The 24,361-nt window shown below is 40.4% G+C and overlaps 1 protein-coding gene across 2 annotated transcripts in view; it reads left to right on the plus strand.

Annotated features, from left to right (window-relative positions):
* The window catches only part of LRP12 (LDL receptor related protein 12), a 51,230-nt gene that overhangs the window by 5,964 nt on the left and 20,905 nt on the right, over window positions 1–24,361 (plus strand). Inside the window, exons 1-2 of one of the 2 annotated variants that reach the window (XM_048938823.1) lie at window positions 9,069–14,880; window positions 24,016–24,072. In XM_048938823.1, the coding sequence (XP_048794780.1) occupies window positions 14,856–14,880; window positions 24,016–24,072 (82 nt within the window). In that variant the 5' untranslated portion in view covers window positions 9,069–14,855. Of the gene's footprint in view, window positions 1–9,068; window positions 14,881–24,015; window positions 24,073–24,361 lie in introns of those variants that run through there. The other variant, XM_048938822.1, reaches the window with a different exon arrangement.

Consider the following 24,361-nt stretch of genomic DNA (forward strand, 5'->3'; position numbering starts at 1 on the left):
TTTTTTTCCCTGTTTCAACAGCCTGAATTTTAGGTTATAAGAGAATTGCTGATAACTTTCTCATTGGTGTTGTGAGGATCAACTTCCTGGAAGCAGTCAGAGGGGAAAAAAAAAACAGGGTTATTTAATTTGTCCTTATTTAATTCTGGATCAAAAATGAGTTAGAAAGCAATGATTAAAGCCAAAAATAAATTAAACAATCTAAAGGTTAGCCTTTTTTGGAGGGGGGGGGAGGGGGAAAATGTCACACAGAAACATTTGGTTTCATAGCTTGAGCTGTCATAGGATGATCTGACTTTCCACTTAAGTGTCTTGTGACTTACCAGGTACTTCCCCAGATACCTCTAATTGGGGGTGGAAATTTGATGTGAGAGAGCTGAACTTTCTCACTCTTACTGTGTGCAACAAACTTTCAGCAAAGCAATGAAAGTGAACCAGCTGCATTTCTGCATGTGGCCACAGTAAATGTGAACTTTGCTTTTAGGCTCTGAGTTGCGTATTTTCACCCTCCTGATGCGTGTCTGTAATATTTCCTCCTTGAAGGGGAAGTCCCCAGGACTTTGTGTAGTGGGTCAGAGCAGAATTTTTAATTCAGTTGCAGCCAGCAGATAAAAAAAGGATTCTCTAACAAGCAGTGTGAGCATATAAAGTGTGAGCTAATAAAGTTGTTGTTTAAAATTTAGGAAAAAAAAAACAAACAACCCTCTGTTAGAAGTTCCTGTAACTTAGTTTTAGTACTCCAGCTCTATGTCACGGGTCCCTCTGAAAGCACAATTTGTGAGAATAGTTTTCTCGTGAGAAATATTTTCTTCCATCTACTCTGTACTGTCTTACTTGTAATAAGTTTTTTCTACTCTGTGCATCTTTCTAACGATCCTGCTCATTGAGGAATTGTTCCTTTCAGAAGAACTTCTTAGTAACTGGAGTAAGAAATTGAGAACAGAAAATTGAAATTTTATTGATAGGTTTTGGAGAGAGGAAAACACGTGTTCGTCTGTTGGCTCCTAGGTTTCAGCTGTGGATGAAGTTTCATTAGAGTTTTTTGAGCATCTTTTTCTACACCTTGTGAAGCATATTGGAATTTAAGAATGAGTTTGTTTATCCTTACAAGGTGTTTTAGTTCCATAAGATTACATTCTGAGTATTTCAGGTGTAAAAAAAAATGAAAGCCTCAAGTAGGAGTACTGTCATACCTGAGACTGAGAATGCTGATGAATAGGGTCACATCATGTGCTAAATAAATCCTGTATGTAAAAATGTTCCTCTTGTTGCACAGCATTAGGTGAAGGCCTTAGCTGCTATCCCAGTTTTCCTGCACATGTAGCTAAAGGAACCCCTTTGCAAAGAGAATGATTCTAGAATTCTAATTAACATGCTTTTTTATTTGTTGCATTCTTGTGTTTACTGCACTCTGCTCTTCTGCCCAGGGCCCCATCCAATCTGGCCTTGAACACCTCCAGGGACGGGGCACTCACAACCTCTCTGGGCAGCCTGTTCCAGCACCTCACCACCCTCTTAGTAAAGAACTTCCCCCTGTCATGCAACCTAAATCTCCCCTCCCTCAACCTAAAACCATTTTCCCTTGTCCTGCCATTATCTACCCTTGTAGAGAGTTGACTCCTCCTGTTTACAGGCTCTGTTAGATACTGAAAGGCTGCAATGAGGTAAAGTCTTCAAGGCGTGTTCATGGCTGGATGGGGCTCTGAGCACCCTGACCTGGCTGTAGGTGCCCCTCTTCATTGCAGGGAGGTTGGACTAGAGGACCCTTTAACGTCCCTTTCAACTCAAGTCAAACAGAGACAGAGCCATTCTTTAATAGAGAGATGCAAGGTGTTGGGGAGGGCAGCTGTTACTTAAGAGGCTGTGAAAATGGGTTTAAGGGAACTGTTTTTGGTACTGTGTTTTTTATTGTAAGGTGTGCTATAGGAGTGAGTGAACATCCGATCAGTGTAAGACACTATTTCTAGGAATTAACAGCAGTTGAGAAAAGGGGTTGGAATTCAGAAGAGCCTGGAGTATCCCAAGGTCCAGCTCTCGGGTTCTGTGAGTTCACTCAGGCAAGGGGATGTCACAGAAACTTTAACATCTCGATTCTTACCAGTGCTTTAGAAGATACAAGTAAATGAATAGAGATCTTAGAGGGTTGCAGTAACTCAACATATGGCTGTTATCAGCATTTTGAATCATCTCTTTTTGTGACCCTGGCACATATCCCTCTTTCTCTCTGATGCCAACATCAAGGCATTTTGTGCTCTTCATCTTCTGTAGTGCTGATGTGCCCCAGCGCTGCCTGCTCCACCAGTCCAGCTGCTGCCAGCCTCCCTGGTGGTGCCCATCCAGTGCTTTGTGGTGCCTGTGGCCCAGGTGCTGCTCAGCTGTTTCCTTCCTATCCCAGATGTGTGGTTATCCGGTGTGCCTGTCATCTGTGTGTGCTGTAGGAAAGCATCGTTGGTGTTGTAATTGTAATGTAAATGGAAATCCACCATGCCAAAACCCAGCTCTGATGCTCTTGCTAAGTCCACACTTCTAACTTTCTGCTTTTCTTCTTCTGTTGGGGTATTACTGCTGCTAGCAGAGCCTTTATGCTGTGTATGGATGCGGCTTGGAAAAAGCAGTCCGTTCTCCTCTTGCTGTAGAGGAGGAGCATGGTCAGCCTTTCCCACAGACTCCTGGAGGCGTGAGCTGTTTGCAGTGTCATTGGGACTGTGAGGAGTTCTCCAGGACCAGGAGGTCCTGTATTTGGGATATGTGGACTTGAAGGAGCAGCAGTTCTGCAAGCTGCTCTGTGTGGTGACATCCCTGTGGATGAGTCCATCTGAAGCCAGAACTGCTGGAGTGTTAGGTTATGCTCATGCATGGGGAGCTGACATACCCCTGTCTGCACTCCCAGCTAACAAAAAGTCCTCTTAGTGCTGGACGCTGACTTTTTAGAATCAATATCGTGTGATTCAGCTGTATGTCTGTCTTGAAACATCAATTAAAAGAGTGGAGACCAGGAATACATACCTGGAACCAAGTGAATAAGCATGCATTTGAATCCCTCTCACTGAGTTTCTGGAACTCTCCCTAGCTTGTGGTTTTGCAAAGGAGATGGACCTGAATTCTGGATAGCTATTTTAAGGCTTAGGTATGAAAGAATTCACCGTAAAATGCAATAGCTTTTAGATATGATTAATGGCTGAAGTAAATCTGAATTTAATTTTTAATCTGAGATGCTACTTGCTGACCATACTACACACTTGGGAGTCAATAAATTGCTTAAAGCACTTAATTTGAAATAAACACCATGTGTGAGAAAATGAGGATGTGTTATTTAAGTAAAATGACTGCATCAAATGCTTATTTTTTTCCAAGGGAGATGATATATTGAAATGGGAAGGAGAGCTGGAATAGCTTTAAAGTTGAGAATTGTTGCACACAATTTGTAAATTACTGCTATATATGTAAGGATCATGGCATCAGATCCTTACTGAGCAACTCTTTCATGCCTGTACTGAATGCTGTATACTTTGATATATTTATGAAGTGTCTGTAGACTTGTTAATTTATTTAGACATATAATGGGATTTGTTTGCAGTTCATGGATTTGCACTGTTCTGGGCCTACTTTTCTCCCTATATCTGGAAATCTGCTATTAAGAGAAAGGATGTGTGCTTAAATGAGCTATATGCTTTATTACTACATAAAAGCAGGTAAATAGAAATTTGAACATGTAGGCATTATGTCTGACGTTGATCTTCTACTTGTCACCATGCTATGTTTTATTTCTTGCTATTTTAACACTCTGTGCTTTTCTTTAAAAGGGTGTAGGAGCAAGTGTTGAATTTTTTGATCAGGTTGCCTTTTAATAGAGTGAAATGTCTACCCGTATGTGTAATTTTTAACTGTTTATTTCACAGCAGAATTAGTGCTTTGAAACCTAATTTTTACACTTTTTCCTTTTCAAGCTATATTCTTTAGAAAGGAAATCCATAGTTATTTAAGCTGGTGAACGATTCTGCAGAAATAGAGTGAAGTGTTTCCTGTTGTAGCATGGCTGAGGTCTATTTTTGTAGTAGTACTGTATTCTTCAGAGTTAAAGTTCTCAAGGGACGGGCAGTCCTTGTGCCAAGCAGGCTAAGAACTTCTGTCATTAATGCACCGACTTGGTTTCCTAACCCAACCCTACCTTCTTTATGTGTAAGGCAGCAGTACGGCTCCTGTTCCTTTGGTTGGTTGTTTCCTTAGCCCTGCCTTAGCAAAGTTAGTCACTGGCTCGCCTGTCATTCTGCTGGTGGCAAGTTGACAAAATCAAGGTAAGCCTTTGTTTTTCTGACGTGCGTGTGACTGTGTAAATACTAATAAGTCTTGTGATTGTTTTGAACACAGACAAACAGACGCGTGTGAGTGTGTATATTTATATAAATAGTGTGGAATTTTAATCCAAGCTCAGCCTTGACTTAGCTATGCTGTGTTACAATCAATGTAAATGTTACTGGTGGCATCAGTAGGATTAAGGTCAAATCAAAGTGAACTACTTTCAAAAAATTAAGTGAAAATTTTACCTGCAGTTTCATGATTACAAGCAGGGAAATTAAATATAGACCTTGGGAATTTTTATTGGCATGCTTATTAATTCAAAATTGTGTTTACAAAAGGCTGCATTTGAAAACTTTGCTCAGGATTACCGTAGGCTATTCATCTTTGTTTTAGGTGGTCCAGTTGGAAAAGCTGTACAGGTTGGTTTGGTTTCTTGTTATTTTTCTCTTTGAGAGGAGGAATGCCAACAGGAATGTCTTGTACCATCGCTTTCAGCTGCAGCAAGCTTAACAGTTGTCTTTCTAGGGACTGAACTAGGTAAAATACTACAGGAGTGGGTACAGATCTCATGAGAAAGCACATTGTCTTGGTGTCCCAACACCGACGATGGCAGAATCCATGTACGTCAGTACTTAGCATCTGTGGGTGTATGTAGATGTTCCAGAAAGAAAAAATCAAGTGAATAGTCAAGTGGGTAACAATCAGCAGTGAAGTATAAACAGTGCAAGAATTTTCAAGTATTCTGTCTTCACAGCATGCACTTCATTGCAAATAAACTGCACTCTTCAGTTTTTCAATCCTTATAAACTTCAGAGTACTTCCTAATTTTAGAAAGCAGTATTTGTACGTGCTATCAATACAAGATGAATAGAAAACTCCTATGATGAAATATTCCAGGCTTCCTTTATACTTACTTCTCAGAACTGTACCTCTTGCAGTGATATCCTATTCCATTTTGTCAGTAGCGAGTACGCAGCAAAACCAGTGTTCTTAAATTGTGACTTATTATTATTCATTGGGCAGAGTTGCCAGTAAGGAATTGTAAGCGGTGTAATCTGCTTTCATCAATGCACAAGTGTAACAATGCTTTTCATGCAAATTGAAAAGGAGCTACATCTGAAAGAATACAACTGCCTGTCAAATGTGGTAAATGGTATTAACATAAAATAGTAGTATCTTTGCACATAGCTATTTTCCAAAGCATTTTTCATCCCATTCTTCACATGTCAGTTTTACTTGTACATTGGATGGATTTGAATGTCCCAACAAATAGCTGCTATTTGAGGTCTGGTTGACTGTTATGTGACACGTGGCACCTCTTTCTAAGAGGGCACTTGTACATCAAGCAGTGACTTGCTGGTGCTAAACTTTCTTAAAAGTAGGCTCAGACTTGAAGGATCCTGTTAACCTGACTCACACTTAAATTTATGGTGCTCTTCTGATAGGACATGCTTGGAAACAAACCTTCAAAGAATACTTTTTCTTTCAAAATACTGTGTGTAATTGCCTAAAAGCTCTTTATTATCTGAGGATTAAGTATTAAGATAGACTAATAACCCCTCGCTCTAATAATATTCCCATGAAGTGTTCTTGTTTACAGGGTAGAAGTTGAAGCACAGAAAATTAATAGCTGCACTGTAATTGTTCATGAATAATGTTTGCTACTTTCCATTTTTCTCATTGCTTCTGATTTTGTGTGTAGTGGAGAGAACAGTGGATAAGGCAGAGTCAGTGTGGGGAAAAGGCAAGCTTATTAAAGGAATGCGAGGCAACTGGAATGTGGCTTACTGATCTGAACCTGCCTTCAGTGTAGTCAGACTAGTTTGTTTGCTGAAATGCCTGCAGCTCCATTGTGTGCATGTCTTCCAGTGTGCCCAGCACGCATATCCTGAAGGCAGGCTTTGTATCAGAAAAATTACCACTCCAGAGGAGGGAAGATGAAGGATGAAGAGTGGTCCTAAAGTGTTTAAGTATGAACGGCATCCTTGGGGAAGGATGCAGTTGCTGAATTTTTGTTGTGGAGCTGAAGGGAGGCTACTTGAGAACAGCTGTTCCTGTTATTACCTTATTTAAAACCTCAGCTCCTATCCCTGTCTGGTTTTACAGATGTAACTACCGTTTGATTTCTCTCATTCCCAAAGATCCAGTCCCCTTCTGCTCATATTAAATACAGCCCATTGTGTATTTAAGCTATTCCTTCTTAAGTGAATGCATGCAGATTACTTTAAAAAGCTTAGTGGGGGATCTGCTGCTGCTTAGAGACCTTCAGACCAGTTGAAGGAAACATCTCATTGGAAGCAGAAACATATAACATTTTTTCTCAATAATTATTATATTCTATGTGGAATCTCATTTAATAGTAGGTAATTTTTCCAGGAAGCATTTGTGTTGGAATGCAAGTAAAAATGTATAAATTATTATGATATTAAAACTGGATTTTGGGGACTGTTACTCTTTTCCCAAGTGCATTAGAAATAAGTCCGAAGTACTGAGGAATTAATGGAAGTGTACAGATGCATACATTTGCTCTTAGGCTGTGATTCTCAGGTCTCAGGGTGATGCTCAGCTGGGTTACACAGGGAGCGAGTGAAGTGATCAACTCAGGTGGCTTTTGGAGTACTGAGTTGTGAGCTGGGCAGGCAGCAGGGTTGAGCAGCAATTACCCAACATGCAGGGCTGACCTTCAGCCGTGCTGAGTCCCTCCCTGGTAGTGCTTGCAGATGATTTCTGGAGGGCGAGCAGGAACACATTTAGATTTCCCACACCTTTAATTTTTTGTTTTGTTTTGTTTTTTAAGATATTGTATTTGGACTGCAAGAAAAAAAGCCTCAAATTGGTAAAACTTTTAGCAGAAAGGAAGTTTGTCTTTTGTAAGTCAAATGTGGGGGAAATGAGAAGAACTGGAGAGAGGCTGTGTTGAGGTAAAAATGGAGATAGGGTGAGTAGGTGTAAGGAATAGCATGCTGGAAGACAATTATGAATAGGAATGTCAGACTAAATAGTGATAAGGATTTTGGAAATACTTGTTAGAGCACATTGTGCTCTCCAAGGCATTCATTACTCTCATTATGTTGAAGCCTCTCTTCCTGTTGTTGCGTTTATCATAAGAGCTCCATCCTAGAGCGTTTGTGGCTGTATTTTCAGTCCTGTCTCTGCCTTTCCATCCCAATGGGGGAGAGACCTTTGGTAAGCTCCTGTAATCTGAGGCTCACTCTGATTTCTTTCTGAGTATCGCAGAGTCCTCAGGGATTGGGGAGCACCATGTGTGAATGAACTCCTCTTCCAGTATCTGCCGAAGGAGCTGGATGTGCATCAGTCTGAGAACATCACAGTTTGCCAACCTGCACAGTGGTGAAGCTGAGGGGATTGCAGAGCATTGGGTATGGCTGCATTCATGAAATCTGTTTCCCTTAACAGAGGTGGCTTATGTTTTGGCCATTCATCTCCACAGGGCTTCTTCACAGAATCACAGAATGGCCAGGGTTGGAAGGGACCTCAAGGATCATGAATCTCCAGCCCCCCTGCCACAGGCAAGGCCACTGACTTCCACATTTAATACTAGACCAGGCTGCCCAGGGCCCCATCCAATCTGGCCTTGAACACCTCCAGGGATGGGGCATCCACAACCTCTCTGGGCAGCCTGTTCCAGCACCTCACCGCTCTCATAGTAAAGAACTTCCCCCTGACATCCAACCTAAATCTTCCCTCCTTCAACTTAAAACCATTTCCCCTTGTCCTGCTGTTATTTACCCTTTCAAAGAGTTGACTCCCCTCCCGTTTGTAGGCTCCCTTTAGGTACTGAAAGGCTGCAGTGAGGTCACCCCACAGCCTTCTTTTCTCCAGGCTGAACAAGCCCAGCTCGTCTTTGTAGGGGAGGTGCTCCAGTCCCCTGATCATCTTTGTGGCTCTCCTCTGGACCCTCTCCAACAGCTCCCTGTCTTTCTTGTACTGGGGGCTCCAGACCTGGACGCAGTACTCCAGTTGGGGCCTCACAAGAGCCGAGTAGAGGGGGACAATCACCTCCCTGACCCTGGTGGCCACCCTTCTTCTGATGGAGCCCAGGATGCCATTTGCTTTCTGAGCTGCAAGGGCACACTGCTGGCTCATGTTAAGCTTTTCAGCCATCAAGCCCCCAGGTCCTACTCTGCAGGGCTTTTTCATTAAAAAAAGTAATGTTAGATGGATGTGAAAGACCCAGCTCGCTCCTCTATAAATGGGCCTGTATTGAGGTCATCTCTGTAACTTGAGATCTGTTTGCTTGTTCAAATTGCTGTGAACTTACATTTAAGACATGAAGGTTCAGAGAGCTGCCACACCAAATTTGGATTTATTTGACTCTGAGGTAAATAATGCCAATCTCATCAACTGTGCAAATATTTCCAGTTTCTTGTGAAGTGCTCTGATTGAAATTGTAATTGTGCTGTACTGGACTACATGCATGTTGCTCAACAAGAGCATCTGTACATATTTCAATGGCTTGAGAAGGATTTAGTTCAAATTCTGAATTAAGAACAGTAATATAAAACTGAAAGATGTAAGAGTCTTCTTCCAGGCTTAAGGTTAATGTAATAAAACTTGGGATATTGTGACCTATACCATACTCTCTTCTTAATGGCTCTATCGAGAGTAAGTACAGAAAGTGCATTTAGTGTCTTACAATCTTCATTGTACACTGAAGCACCTACAACTCATTGTGATCATTTAATTTCTATAAGAAATAACAGTATTTAAAAAAAAAAAAAAAAGAAAAAAAAAAAAAAAAGAAAAAAGTTTTCCAGTGCTGATTTCTGTATCTTGGGGATGTTTTCTCATAGCAGGGAAATGATATACTGGAGCATTTTGAAACAAACTGTGTCCTCTTGTACAGAGTTCTATGCATCATGACTGCCTTGAAAGCTTGCTGTGCTCTGCTGACTTGCAGCTGCTTACACTCTCTGTCAAGTCAAATGCTTATTTAACTCTACAGAAGGGATTTCTTTGCTTCATTTTGCTGTTGTGGAGCCCTAATACTGTCCCAACAGTTTTTTGTTTGTAGGTAGTGATAGCAGAAGATTGTTTATCTTTTTTAATTACTGTGAATCTCGTGGCAAGAGGATCCAGCACCCTGCAATCTCAATGCAATCTCAAAAGCATTTTGGTTGTCACGTGCACCTTTTTCATTGCATATAGGGGTGACAGTGTTAACTGTCTCTCTTTATATTGAACTACTTTCTTACAATTGTTTTCACATGAGCTATCCGCCTGTTTCTATAGCTACCTCCAAAACAACATAATTCAGGCTATCCTGAATGCCTCCCAGGATTACCAAGGGACCAGACCTTTACCTTTGGCGTGCAGGAGTTTGAACTTTGGGTAATCTGGGGCCAAGAGGGAAGCAAGCACGAAAGATGTTAGCTCTGAGCGGGTGTTTGTTTCACCTGGTTTTGCTATCCTATTGATCTGCAGCAGGTCTTTACTGATAGCTTTCTCACTTATTAACGTGCTGTAGTTTGTCTGTTCATTCTTTTGAATGAACACTGCCTGGGTAGCTCTTACTATGGGATGCACAAAGCTGTTGTAGTTTTCCTCAAATGTTACTGCCTTTGCTGTGGTTCCTAGAGATCAGGAACCAGGTTTGGCACCTCATGGGCTGAGATTTCCAATTGTTTTCTGTATTGTGCTTTTTAATTGTCTGTTCCTTGGTAAAAATGTAATGTACACAGTTTCCACAAGGTAGTGAACTCTGAGGAGCAATACTTGCTTTTCTTGTTTTTACTATTCCTGACACAATAAAGCTATAACCGTGATAAATGGTTATTTGTGCTGTTAGGCAAAAGATCAGTAGTATGTCACTGTGTTTTACAGATACTATGAGCTAAGTGAAAGAGAATATAAACTTTTTTCAAATGCATTTTTTGTAGATGTTCTGTTAGACACTGCATGCTGTCTGAAGTCATAGATGTTAAACTGTTGTGTAATGTGTGAGGTACAGCACCAGTGTCTTGAAGGACAAGAATCACAAGATTAACAGCAGATAACATGAAAAGAGAAAAAAGATCTGTTTTCCAGAGAGAGGGAAATAAGTGCTGGTTTGAATCTTGGAGATTTGTATTTGATTCTGTTTTTTGTTGTTGTTGTTGTTTTTAAGTAGATGTAGACTGCAAACTTACGAGATATTCGTGGAACTTCTCAGATTTATTGCTGTAGAATTAGATTTGTGACATAGCTGTAACAGTTTTGTAGTGGACGTGCACATTGGTCTTGCATGTGAAGATAAGTTTTACAGTTTATAGTCTTTACTGGATGTTTCCCTTATCAGTTGTTTGCTTTAATCAAACTAACATGTTTTCAACAGAAGTAGAAAGGCTGCTACATGCAGAACTCTCACAGGTGTGCCTGCTTGTGAAGGGTGCACATGTGTTCATGTGTTTGTACCAGGAGTTTGCCTTGGCTATTTAAAATACTAAGAAAATCAATTTTATCTCTTACTGGCCATCTATCTATCTACCTAAGCAGTGTAATGACTGCCTTCTTGAATAGAAGCCATTTGCAGTGCATTTTGAGGAATGCAACGTGTTACAACTGACAAGCTCTGCAAGTTCAGCCCTTATCCTTCCTAAGTCCTGAGGATATTTAATAGACAGCATAGTTCAGACAAGTCTAGAAAATGGTGGTAGTCAATTAATATCTTTTTCTGTCATAGTGATTAAGATTTTGAAGCTGACAACTGTAAAGAAACAACTACGTGGACAGAATGTCTTCTTAATAGTGAGAATGGTTTCATTTACGTGTTGTTGTTCACTCAGAACTCAGTGACATCTCCATTTCTGTCTGCTGTTACTAGAGCAGATCAAATTATTCATAGCATATAATGGAGTGAATTTTGCATGTGGGTGTTTGCGCAAAATTAACCAAAGGCCTTGTTTTGCAGAAGTTGAAGGAACAGGCGAGGATTGTGTTCCGTTAGGAGTTCTTCCCTCCTTGCTTGTGTTTTTTTCCGTGTTGTTAAAAACTGTGTGAACAGTGATGTGCTGAGCTGTGCTATGCAGGGTTACTTCTGCTCTCTAACTGCTTTGGTGAAGCCTTAATAAGGGACAGAGGCTCTGTCCTGTGAATAGTAAGGTAGCTGGGCAGACTGTGTGCCATTTTTTTTGTAAGCTCAGTTTCAGTCTGAATAGGTGCTAGAGAGCTAAAAGCTCCAGTTGGCAGACTTTGCATAGACAAGTCAGCACAAGTATTTGCAAGGTCTGTGGTTTCTGTGAACTTTTTTTTTTTTTTTTTGCAAATTAAAGAAAACAATCATTCTTGGGAACTCTGCAGTGCTTTTTGTTTGTATCAAAAAAACCTAAACGCATGAAGTCTTAAAGGTTGTCAAAGGTTTATTTCTAGCAATGAGCAGCAGGAAGGGAAGAAAACTGTTTCATTTTTCACGTGAGAGTGTTTTCCTAGATGCAGTAAACATACTGTATCTTATGATTTTTGTACATGCTGTATTGTATGTTTTAGTGTATGTGCCTGTGGATACGATGGTGCTTCACGATCTTTTCTAGTGAACAGCTTGCACTCAGTTCAGTTACATAATTACAGTGGGTGCAGCTGGAATGTTTTGCAGCTAATTCTTATTTATTGTTCTTACCTTTGTGAAGGCAGAGTTGAAGGTAAGTGGGTATGTACTCTTTAATTCTGGTATTCCCTGGTCGGCTCAGGCTCATATTCCATTAGGAACACGGTTAATCCAGAAATTACAGTTAGGTCTGTCAGTTCTCTGGTTTTGTATATGCCAGATGTATGGAATTTCTTCCTTGATTTGTGCCTGAGTTGTAATATCTTAGTCCATCTGCTGTGTAAGGGCTTAAAAACAATTTTTGCAATTGGTTCTATTGTATGAAGCCTACAGGCTTATTGCTTTCTGGATTTGGAGACCATTATTGTCAGGATGTATCCTAGGCTGCTACTATTACTATTATTATTATTACTTCATTTTTTAGAACCATGACTCATATTTTTGTCTTCTGTTTTGAGCTGCTGGTCACATGAGATGTAGGCCTTATAATAAAGAAATGGCAGTGGAGCTGTGTTTTCCATCTCTTTAAAATCCTCGTGATTCTCCTTGTCCCCTTCCCTCCCCCAGCAGAAAGTACTCCTACACTACTTAAGGCTCTTTTGGAAAAAAATCAGTCGTAAATCTGAGTCATGCTGTCATCTGGAACTAGAAGTTTAGATGTTCTGAGGGTTCCTGGTAGGGATTCTTGGGGTAATGGCAAATAATGCTTTCATTCTTGCAGGTGCATGTTAGATTTATGATGGCTGCTGTATTAGTTTTTGAATAATGATTTCATTTCTTCTGTTGGTACTTCTTCAAGACAGAATGAAGCCAAGTCTTCAAAAGACGACGAGATACCTGGCAGTACTATATCTTAAGAATATATGACTCGAAGCTCTGCTTTTACCATCTTATGTCTGAAATCTTCTGCTTGACTGTTGATGCTTTTTGGATTTATTCTTTTTACATTTGTAATATACTGGTTGTACGTGTAGGCAGACAGTTGCCTGCTACCATTTGTTCCTACTGTTACAAGGAATTTGGAAGGGAAATCAATCTAAACCTGCATGGAGCAAAAGCTAAGCCAGGTATTTTACTGCTGCAACAATATAAAGAAACTATAGTAGATAAAAGTGTGAAGCATGTGGAGAGCATGAATCAAATCTGAAATGCTTTTTCCCCCTACTGTATACACACTGTGCAGCCCACACTTCAAAATTTTCTCTAGTCTAGCACTTCTTAAATGAGAAATACTTTTAGTTTCTGAAGTAGGATTTCATAGGGGAAGAACAGTTACTGCAGTTGAACGTGTGTGAACGCTCTGAACGGCCCTTTGGTAAAATAATCGAGCTTTATTATTTTTAAACATAGCTGTTTAAAATACAGAGGCTCTGGCTTTTCAAGGCTTGTAAGTAATACAGTAGTGGTATGTTTTCAAGTAAAAGGGCACGTTGTTAGATGTTCATTTATGATAGGGTGTAATCAGTTAACAGTAGGTGCTGAAGTCCATGTTAAAGCCCTACCAACGAGATAATTTAGTTAAGAGACCATACTGCCTGCCTGTCTTTTTTTTTATGCCTAGTTTGTCACCTTCTGCCTTTTCCTCTCCTTTATGCTATTTGAAACTTAGCTCTAATGTTACGCTTTGAACAATTTCATTGTTTTTATGATTGTTTTTTTTTCTCCAGCTCTCATCGTGGCTAATCCAAAGTGCTGTGCCAGATAACCACCCCGAGGGAGGGCGGCACGTAGGGCTCACAGGCAGCGATGTCAGTCAAGGGACTTACTTCATACCTGGCTGAGCAGAAGTATGGGGTTTGACGTGAATAGAACTACTTATGTGCTTAAAATCAGGAATCTTGTTGAAGCTGAGCCAGCGTCTCAGTTAGATTTCCAATTTCCACTGCTGGCTGCCAAGTATATTGGAGCTGTCTATAAATAGTTTGTGGAATTTTTGAGTGAGGGAAGAAAAAAACCACCCAGGTTCTCTTCTGTCCCCCCCCTCCCCTTCTTCTAACTACAGCTGAGAAGCTTAAACTGTTTTTTGCTGAAACCTTCACACAAATGTCCTCACAAATTAATAACTAAAACACCCTGAGTTAAAAATGTTTTAATGACAGCCTACTCAAATATTTTATAGTGGAATTTACAAGTATTTTTGTACACAGTGTTACATAAAAGGCACAAAATGGTATTTTTTCCACCTGTAGCATTAAATCAGAGTTGCTATAGCTACTGCTTGGGTTCTTCTTAGGACCTATTCCAAAGGAGCCTTGAGTTATCTTGATAATTGTGCAAAGCTCTTTACAAAGTGTTTCCTGCTCTGCCTCTTGTACAAGTCCCCCCTGCTGGCACAGCCAGAGCATAGGGCTGTGCTGCACCGAAACAGCATTCTGCTGAACTGCTGGTTGTTTGCATAGTTGATTGACAGCAACGGGAAGCTGCTGCTTCCAGAAGGACAGAGAAAGGATGGAAGGTGGCAGAGAAGCCAAGCTATGCTTATACAGCAGGAATTACAGTGAGCTCGCTCTGTAGCCTGCAGCATCTTCCAGATGTTCACTCACTGCAGCCTAGTGGAGCTCATGGCAGTACTGAGGTGCTCCAGCATCATCTGGCTGGCAAAGACTGGCGTGAAGAGCAATAGTGGTAAAGGGCTCTGGGCCTCTACACTCATTATGGTTTATATGGATTTTTCTAAGTGCTTTATTTTGTGTCTCATGACAATATTCACAGTTGGGATTGTGTATGCTGTGTCTAAGAGTCCAAAAAAAAAAAAAAAAAGAGCTTGTGTTCCTCATACTGAATGACTGTGGGGAATCAGAAGGGCATGCCTGGCATTGAGATGGAGCCTCACTGATAGATCTGAAGCTGCCAGAGCTGATCACACTTCTTGCAGTAAATAGTAGGATAAGGGAGTGTGATGACAGGTCCTGCAGCCTTGCAGGAGCAGCTTTGTAAAGCAAAATAAGTTACACTGAAGATTTAATGCTTATGTCATATACGTTTCTGAAGGGCTTTCTTTGGACTGGCTCAAATGTGGCCCGTGGGACTGCATACACGTAAGTAGTAGGAATGTCTTGTGAATTAGTGTCTTCTAGAAGAAAGTCAGATAGTGGTTGCTGTAAAAAGTTAAATGTATATATATATATATATATATATATGTAGGTATACATAAGTTGCCTGTAATTCCACTGCAGAATAGATTCTCTAGTTTTTGTGTTATTTTCCTAAATAAACTACATCAGTTGGCCTAAAATAAAAATGGTACATCATAAAGTAACAGCCTTATTATAAACAAATGCCTTGCATTACTGTCCTTACAGTGACATTTTATGTGCTTATTTTGTGCTTTTGTCATAACCACATTTAAATATGCCACTGTTTCAGTATAGTTTAATCTGTTAGTCATTTTTATTATTTCCTTAATTAAGAAATTAATTATGCCATTGTGGATTATACACAACTTTCTCATTTCACAAGACAATTTACATTCACCGTTTGAAATTTAAAATATATATTCACTGTATCTTCTTTGTAGCAGATGTTCTGTTATAGGGATTTGAAATAAATCGTGTCACTCTGCTCAATTTGCTTTTAGTAGATTTCAGCTGATGTCTGCACAGCAATAAGGCTTTGTCTCAGTGCTTCTGTCATGCTGCTTGCGTAATTTCATATTATAACAAATGGTTATTTAATTCTTCTCCTACCTGGAAGGGTAATTAACACCTTACTGCACAGCTTAATGATATTTTACAAAATGACCAGCTGAAATTTCTGTCGTCCAGTAGGAGATACAGCAACACTGCAGGTAACTAATTAATAGCAAACTGTTGATCAATAACTCTTCCGAAAGTTCTTCAACTAAACGGGGGTTATTAATCATTTAACACCTAGAAGTGGGTTGGTATTTCTCATGATGCTTTTTTAGTTGCCTTTTGTCATAAAATGTATAAGCTTACGCTAAACTGCCCTTTTTTAGAGAAGCTGTGGTTGGATATCTGACGACAGTTTTTGGTCAGAGATGCAAAGTACTACACAAAGAGCTGTAATAGGGGCTGTTGGCAGGAGGTGACTGTGGATCGCTATTCTTGCCTTGATTAGTTAATTGAAATAGCTTACTGGTGCCCCAACATATTGATTCCATGTCTAGTGGATGATGTGGCTTTAGAAGGCAGGAAGTGGTGTCACCTGTAAGGATGGTGACTGGTTTCTGTAGGAATCTGGGAATGCTGTTGCTTTGCTGTGCTGCTGGGTGCAGAGACACAGCAAATGTTGCCTGGCTCCAGTGGACTGTGTGCTCTCAGCTCAGCCACACCTCAATTTGAAGCATTCCCTGTAGCAATAACACTGTTCATTTCATGAACTGTTCTGGGAGGGTAAGTTTCAAATACTTTGGCTATTTGCTCAACTTTAATTTCTTTGTGATGTTGAAGTTTCACACACAGCTCTGATCCTGTCTTCTGAGGAAGGCAAATTCTGAATTTTTATAATAGAGTTCCGCAGTGGTAGGAGGAGATGCTTTGCGTAGGGGGGAAAAAAGAAGAGAAGATGCCAGAAATATTCTCAGAAACTTTTATAGATTATAAATGGTGAAATAGCAACTTGGAACTTTCTTGTGCCCTCACATCCATTTGAGATTATGGAAAATACTGTCTGTATCACATGATCAGAATTTGCTGTGTGCTGTGCAGCCGTATTGTGTTGTGAATATTGATCACAGAATGATTTGGATTGGAAGGGACTTTAAAGCTCATCCAGTTCCATCACTGTGCCATGAGCAGGGCTGCTGTCCCCCAGCTCAGGCTGCCCAGGGCCCCATCTACTATGGCCTCGAACAGCTACAGAGATGGGGCACCCACAGCTTTCTGGGCAGCCTCTGGCAGTGCATTACCACCCTCTGAGTAAAGAATTTCTGCCTAATATCTGGTCTAATCTCCCCTTGTATAGTTTAAAACTGTTGCTCCTTGTCCTATCACTATCAGACCATGTAAATAGTCACTCTCCCTTCTGTTTATGAACTTCTAAGTACTGGAAAGCCACAGTGAAATCTCCCTGGAGCCTTCTTTTTACCAGGCTGAACAATCCCAATTCCCTCAGCCTTTCTTCAAACGAGAGGTGCTCCAGCCCTCTGATCATCTTCGTGGCCTCCTGTGGACCCACTCCAGCAGTTCCATGTCCTTCTTGAGCTGGGGACCCCAGATCTGGACACAGTGCTTCAGGTGGGTCCTCATAAGAGTAGAGCAGAGGGGGACAAACCCTTCCTTCTGCCTGCTGCCACCCTGTTGATGCAGCCCAGGATACTCTTGGCCTTCTGGGCTTCAAGTGCACACTTGGGGACTGGAACCCCAAGTCCTTCTTTGGGAGGTCGTGCTTGACCAACCCGGTGGCCTTCTATGATGTTGTCACATGCTGGGTGGATGGGGGAAGAGCGGTAGATTTGGTAGATTTGATTTTAGAAAGGTGTTTGATACTGTCTGCCATGACATCCTTATAACAAAGCTGAGGAAGTGTGGGATAGATGAGTGGACAGTGAGGTGGGTTGAGAACTGGCTGACTAGCAGAGCGTGGAGGGTCATCGTTGGTGGTGCAGAGTTTGGCTGGAGACCTGCAACCAGTGGTGTCCCCCAGGGGTCTGTGCTGGGTCCGGTCTTGTTCAACATTTTCATCAACGACCTTGATGAGGGGATAATGGCCACCCTCAGCAAGTTTGCTGATGATACAAAGTTGGGAGGATTGGCTGACACGCCTGAAGGCCGTGCTGCCGTTCAGCGACACCTGGACAGTAAGAAACCATATGAGTGCAACAGAAGCAAGTGTAGAGTCTTAGACCTAGGGAGGAATAATTGCATGCACCAATACAGGCTGGGGGATGAGCTGCTGGAGAGGAGCTCTGCAGAGAGGGACCTGGGTGTCCTGGTAGATGACAGGTTGGCCATGAGCCAGCAGTGTGCCCTTGTGGCCAAGAGGGCCAATGGCATCCTGGGATGCATTAAAAAGAGCGTGGCCAGCAGGTCGAGGGAGGTGATCCTCCCTCTCTACTCTGCCCTGGTGAGGCCTCATCTGGAGTACTGCGTCCAGTTCTGGGCTCCCCAGTACCAAAAAGACAGGGATCTCTTGGAAAGAGTCCAGCGGAGGGCCACAAAGATGGTGAAGGGCCTGGAGCATCTCTCCTATGAGGAAAGGCTGAGTGAACTGGGTCTGTTCAGCCTTGAGAAAAGGAGACTGAGAGGGGACCTGATCCAGGTTTCTAAATATCTAAAGTGTGGGGGCCATAGTGGTGAGGCCAGTCTCTTTTCAGTGGTGAGTGGAGACAGGACAAGGGGAAATGGACACAAGCTGCAGCACAGGAAGTTCCACACAAATGTGCGCAAGAACTTCTTTACGGTGAGGTGACGGAGCACTGGAACAGGCTGCCCAGGGAGGTGGTGGAGTCTCCTTCTCTGGAGATGTTCAAGTCTCACCTGGATGCCTACCTGTGTGACCTGCTGTAGGGAACCCGCTTTGGCAGGGGGGTTGGACTCGATGATCTTTAGAGGTCCCTTCCAACCCCTACAATTCTGTGATTCTCTGCAGGGCTGCTTTTAGTGAATTCTCCCAGTCTGGGATTTCCCTGATGCAGGTAAATCCCTGCATCAGAAGCGTTAATTCTAAATGTAGAGCAGTTTAACAAATACAAGTGCAAAGTGTTCAAAAGATGAGAAGTTGTAGGTGAGTGGAAAGACTCAGGCGAATCTTGTACAATTTCCTTCTCACATACATTGCATGTGAGGTGGATGTCAAGTAATTCAATGTAGTATTTTTGGTTGCATGCTGAACACATGTTTTATCTGGAGGAGGGAAGTAGTACTCGCTTCTCAGTTGGTCTCCCCCATGCTGTGCTGTGAGAAATTATACCTTCCCTTTAAATTCAGCACAGGTATGCCCTCAGCTGTGTGACAGGCAGGCAGGCAGGCTTTGCCCTTCTCCCAGAGATTTTGCAAAGCTGCAGTTCAGCCTCACTGCTGTCTGGTGCAGCTCACTATGCAGAACAGTCCTTGGGTATCTGCAGGAGGTGGGGGTGGGATGGCTGCTGCCTGTCATTAGCACAAAATGTGCTGGCACATAAGGTCACTTACAAGAAGTTTGCTGTAATTCTGTGGAGACATGCATGTTTCCAGTTCCCGTAACTCTAGAAGGATATTGCTATCTTTGGACTACTGTACTATTGGGCCTTTGTTAAAGGACTTTTTAGTGGTGAGATATGTATGGTACCAACAGTTTATTTATGGAAGCGTGTTGTGAGGTTTGTGTTCTGTTGTTATTGTTCATATTTGGTTAGTTAGAACTACAAGTTGGTGCAGATTAGTACAGCTGACAAGTCTGTAAATAAGTCGAGCTTGTTCTTTCTGATACAGAATAGGATGGGAATCTTGGAAGTAGGATGAAGAAAAGAAGTTTGACCGCAAAGTGTGTTGTCTGATTTAAAGCAAGCTGAGTACGTACCATAAGGAACACATTTGGAAGTACATGATGTGAAGAAGTGGATTTGATAAAGTCTCCTTGATAAATGAAGTTCAGGAGAAATATCAGGAATCTGTTAAGCACTGCATGATGCCTTAATACAAGGTAGTTTAGGAAGAGATCTCTCCCCTCAGTCATTTGGTTACTGCAGCTCCTCAGCTTACACAATTCCAGTTATAGGTGGCTGTAATTGAGCTGTCAAAGCTAATGTCAGAGGCTTAATCTTGACACAGGAGAATTTAGCGTCAGTGCAGATATGATGGTGTGATTCTTCTGTTGCTAAATCAATGAGTTATTTGTCCACAGAAAGAAGTTTGGTGTGTTGTTTCCTACTGTGAATGTTTTTCCCCCCATTTTTCATTTCAACAGTGAAATTAATTTTTTTGTAAAACACTGTTTGACTTTAATTCAGTCCCAAGATAAATATTCCTCTTACAAACGAGGAATTAAATAAACAAAATTAAATTTCACTATCATAGTGGACAAGTCCACACGTAGCAGATTTTTAGGGTGCACTTTTACAGTACTCATCAGTTAACCATGCATTCATTTTAGTACTTTTAGTCAAACTGAAATTGAAACAAGGTTTTAATTAGAGTGCTTGTTTGATATCCCAAGTGATCATGCCATCAAGCAGGAGGCTCGCAGGGGGTAGACCTGAAAGGAAAGCCACAGCTCTATGGCTGGGCTCTGTGTTAGTCCAAGCATTGCATGGCAGTGTGGCTGTTAAGTGTGTAGGACCCTATAGCTATGTTTTTCAATCATAGCACGCTTTTCAGGCATTAAATCTTTGGTTTGTTGTTTTTCTTTAAATTTTTTGCAATTTGTTGGTGTTGGATGTAGGCATACTGCTATGATGTTTTTCTTGTTTCCTGCCCCATCTTCCAGCATCTATTTATTTTCCTGTTTATGCTGAAATTCAAATGATATTAATGAGTCAGATATCTTCCAGGACTGGTTCTTATCTTCTGTGCAGTTTGATTTCCTCTCCAGATTCCATGCAGAAGAAAAGGGTCATGTTTGTTTTTTTTTCTTTTGATGCTTGCTGAACAGTAATGGAAACCAAACACTGGATATGAGCACAGTGAAGCAGTGAGTGATGCATTTCTGCAGTGGCAGCAGTGACTGTGGGTCACCTCTGTTAGTGCAGTGTTTTTGTGAGCACAGCGAGCAGATTCTTGTTCATTGCTGGTGAAAATGCACAGTTAATGGTGGTGACTGTGGTTAAAAAAAAAAAGTGATTTGTAGCTGAGAACTTTCTCTCTCAAATAGTATTATTGTGCTCTTTGTATCTGTTTAGTTTCCATGGAAATAAATATGGGGCACTACTTCTGCAGTGACCTGTGGAAACTAGGATTTTCTGGAGGAGTCCATCCCAATTAGTAGTTGGTCCATACTTAGACTGTAGCCAAACTTGGAACATGTAAGGAACTTTTAAAGTTATTTGAGACAGAAAAGTGTCTCAAATGAAGATGTTTCCAGATTGCAGATATAACAGTCAAACTGCTGTAATAATGAGTTGGCTAGCTTTTCATTACAGTCAAGTGATCTTTTAGGTCTGCTGTCAGCAGCGGTAACAACAAACGTGCACCACATTAGAAAACTCTCAGATATATTTTCTGTGCTTTCATTAAACTTGTTAACGGTGGTTTAAGAAGTCTCATATCCTATTTTACAAAGATTATATTTTGGTTTAAAAATGAGCAAACAAACAAAAAACCCTGTAGGGAATGCTTGTTTTTTATCTTGAGCCCCATTCATTTGAATTTTCTTACTTAAACATGGTTGCTACCCTTATCTTAAGCTACAGGAGTAAATTTGTCTTGCCTTTATTGTCTTAAGCTTCAGTGACATTAAATGGCTCTTGTCCATTTGTCTTATATATGTAATAAGGAGATGATACCATCCTGTTTATACTAACGATTTTTTAAAAGAATCACCAGGGGAAAAAAAAAAAGTCAGGTTTTGAAAATGAGAGTTGATTTCTCCCAGGCAGAGTAGCTCAGTATGTGAGCTGTGCTGCGCTTCCTTCTGGCCCCAAGTGCACGCTATTGTCTGCAGCCAGGCACAGCCAGCCTCTGCATTACTTGTGCTGGAGGTGCCTGTTGAAGTTTCAAAGTTCACTTTCAAAAGGAGCAAACTGCTGAAAACGTCAAGGAACATGGAAGCTCGTTGGTGACATAAGAAATTTTTTAATATACTCATATTCTGCTGTATTAAGTAGACAAAAAGGAATTTCAAAGATAATAACGCTGCCGTATTTTAATGAAAATTACTGTTCTGTTATCTAGTATATTGGTGTTCTAGCACTCGGTTTATATGGAACTGTGTAACATGATTATCATGGAATCATAGAATCTGAATATCATAGAATCATAGAATTTCCAAGCATAGAAGCTTGGAAAAGACCTGCGAGATCATCCAGTCCAACTGTTCATTGCCCTGCTCTGGACATACTCCAGGGCCTCAATGTCTGTCTCGTGGGGAGGGGCACAATACTGAACACTGTACTCAAGGTGTGGCCCCAGCAGTGCTGAGTACAGAATTCTTGAGCTCTTGTAAGGATCATTGTCTAGGAATTTTATAAAGGTGCCAGCAGTTAATAATGTTTAAATAGCATCTGAACACGGTATTTCAGGGAGAGTTTCGAATGAAAAAGGAGGAAATTATAATTTGAGAACTTTTTAAGCTTCATCTATTTTTTTAATGAAGGGTTATGGGGAATGAAATAAAAAAGCTTCCTTTGGCGTTATAGTATTTGGATCTGCACTGTCTTTGTCATCACACGTTAGTGCTTCTGACTAAACGCAGAAGATAGCCTGAAAATAAATATAACATCACCGTGCTGAATTAAACAGTTTGATCGCAAAACGTATTTAGAAGGAAAATATTAAAGTGTTCCATTTTGCAAACTGATGTTCTTATTCTAACAATTCTGAGTGAATGTGTACAGGATTTGGGTTTGAGTTCCCATTTTAGTATGCTTTTGGTTATTATTTATGGTTTATTTTTTCAGAATCTTTTGTATATGCCTTGCATCTATCTCTGAATGAGCCCTCTTTGAAAGTATGCAATTGGTGAATAATTGCTACCATAATTTGCAAGACATAAAACTAAAGATCTTGAAGTAGTAACATTTTTCTTATGTTGATAGCAATAATAGAAAACAAAGCAATTGGAAATGTGCTCACGTGGAATCTGTTATAAATAAAACTCCTTTGTATCAAATATGGTGTTATTTTGTAAATGTAGAGCTTAGTGTTACTGAAGATGCGAAATCAGTGAGGAGCATTCCTTGGCACATCAAGTTATGTGCAAAATAGAGGAAGTATTTGTGGAATACAATTTGTGGTTGGACTTAGTGATCTTTAAGGTCTTTTCCAACCTGAGTAATTCTATGATTCTAATAGCTTTTTTTAAAATTACAGATACACTTGATTTTTGCAAGCAGTTTAATGGATAGTAGTTGCTCTCTTGATACAGCAGTACTTGAAGTCATTTTTGTGGTTTTCTGCCTTTTGAATTTACAGGGGAATCACAGTGGGAATTTTTTTTTTGAACAACTTGGTATGTAAATATCTGTAATGAAATTAGCATGTAAAACATAGGGAAAAGAAAAACTTCCCTTTAAGAGCCCAAATTTAGATTGGGAAATAAAAGAAAAAAAGTAGATGTAATATTATCCTATGAATTCTGATAATAAGTCTTCTAATTGTTTTCATTCTTTGGGAAGTGAAAAATTGCCTTTTTGTATTTAGTGTCAACCTCGGGAGGAACTTGTGAAGCATTTTATTTGTAAGCACTGCAGCTGAGGGGTGTTGAGAAGCTTGCGTCGATCTGTGTTCAGGTCAAATGAGTCAGCAGTCTTGTAAGCTTGATATAAGAGGAATTTGTTTGTTGTATGTGCTTTGGGATCTTGTTACCCCAAGGTCTTGCAGGTACGTGGCACTGGTGTAGACCAATGATTTTGCCTGTTTAAAAACAGGTGGGATGTAGCACACTACAACAGAACAAGACTTGGAGGAAGTGTGACTGAGGGGTTTAAAATTTGTCTCATTGATACATTTCAAATTTTAGATTGACCACCTGTGTTCAGAGCAGCTTATTTATGAAAGTAGCTCCCTCCTCCTGAAATGCCTGGGAGGTTTGGCTTTAAAAACATAGAGGTTAGAGAAAAGATGCAGTGAACATTGGGGTAGCTGGTTCTTGGATTTATCTGGAACATCTTTCTGGGAAAGAGTGTAGGCCACATTCAGTGTGAAATGGATGCTTGTTTTGCTAGGGCTGTCTATATTTCCATAACATTTACTTCTATCTAGGAGGAGATGGGGAAGGTGCATTGAAATAAACCTTTCTTGAAAACAACATAACAGTTGATGGAAAAATAATTCCAAATCTTCCATCTAAAATATCTGAAGTTTCTCAGAGTTTTGCTACTATCCTCACTTTCTTAACTTTCTATTGTATGTGATTGTTCTTAATGCATTAATGGTGGTTGTTTTTATTTTTGTTATATAATAACTTTTTCCTCTAGTTTTTCTCTAACTTCTATCATAAAACGAACCTGGGCCCTGTAACTCTTAATATTAATTGAAATACTTTGGTTTTGTTCTTTCTCTTCTGTAAAAAGGTATCTGAAGAATTTTTACAAATTTTATCTTGGAAATTAGCTTATTCATTATGTTTAATTTTAGGAAATGGTGCTCTTGCAGAACATTCTGAAAATGTGCATATTTCAGGAGTGTCAACGGGTAAGTCATTTTTTGTAATGTTTAAATTTCATGCATGACTTAAATAGTAAATATTGAAAGCCACCTGGTATCTTATGAAGAGATATTTGGCTATAAAAATTATTACTGCCTTTTGCAGCATGTAATAAGGAATGAAGCAACTGGAACATGGAAAAATTCTCATAAGATAAAATTGATACCTGCATGCTCATGAACAGATTATGCCTTTCTTAGTGGACTGCTTAATTATTTTTCCATACAAACATTGAACTAAGAGAGAAGTTGGTTTAAGTTGAATTGATATTTTCTT

This window comes from Lagopus muta, chromosome 3, assembly GCF_023343835.1.
Source record: "Lagopus muta isolate bLagMut1 chromosome 3, bLagMut1 primary, whole genome shotgun sequence".
Lineage (NCBI taxonomy): Eukaryota > Metazoa > Chordata > Aves > Galliformes > Phasianidae > Lagopus > Lagopus muta.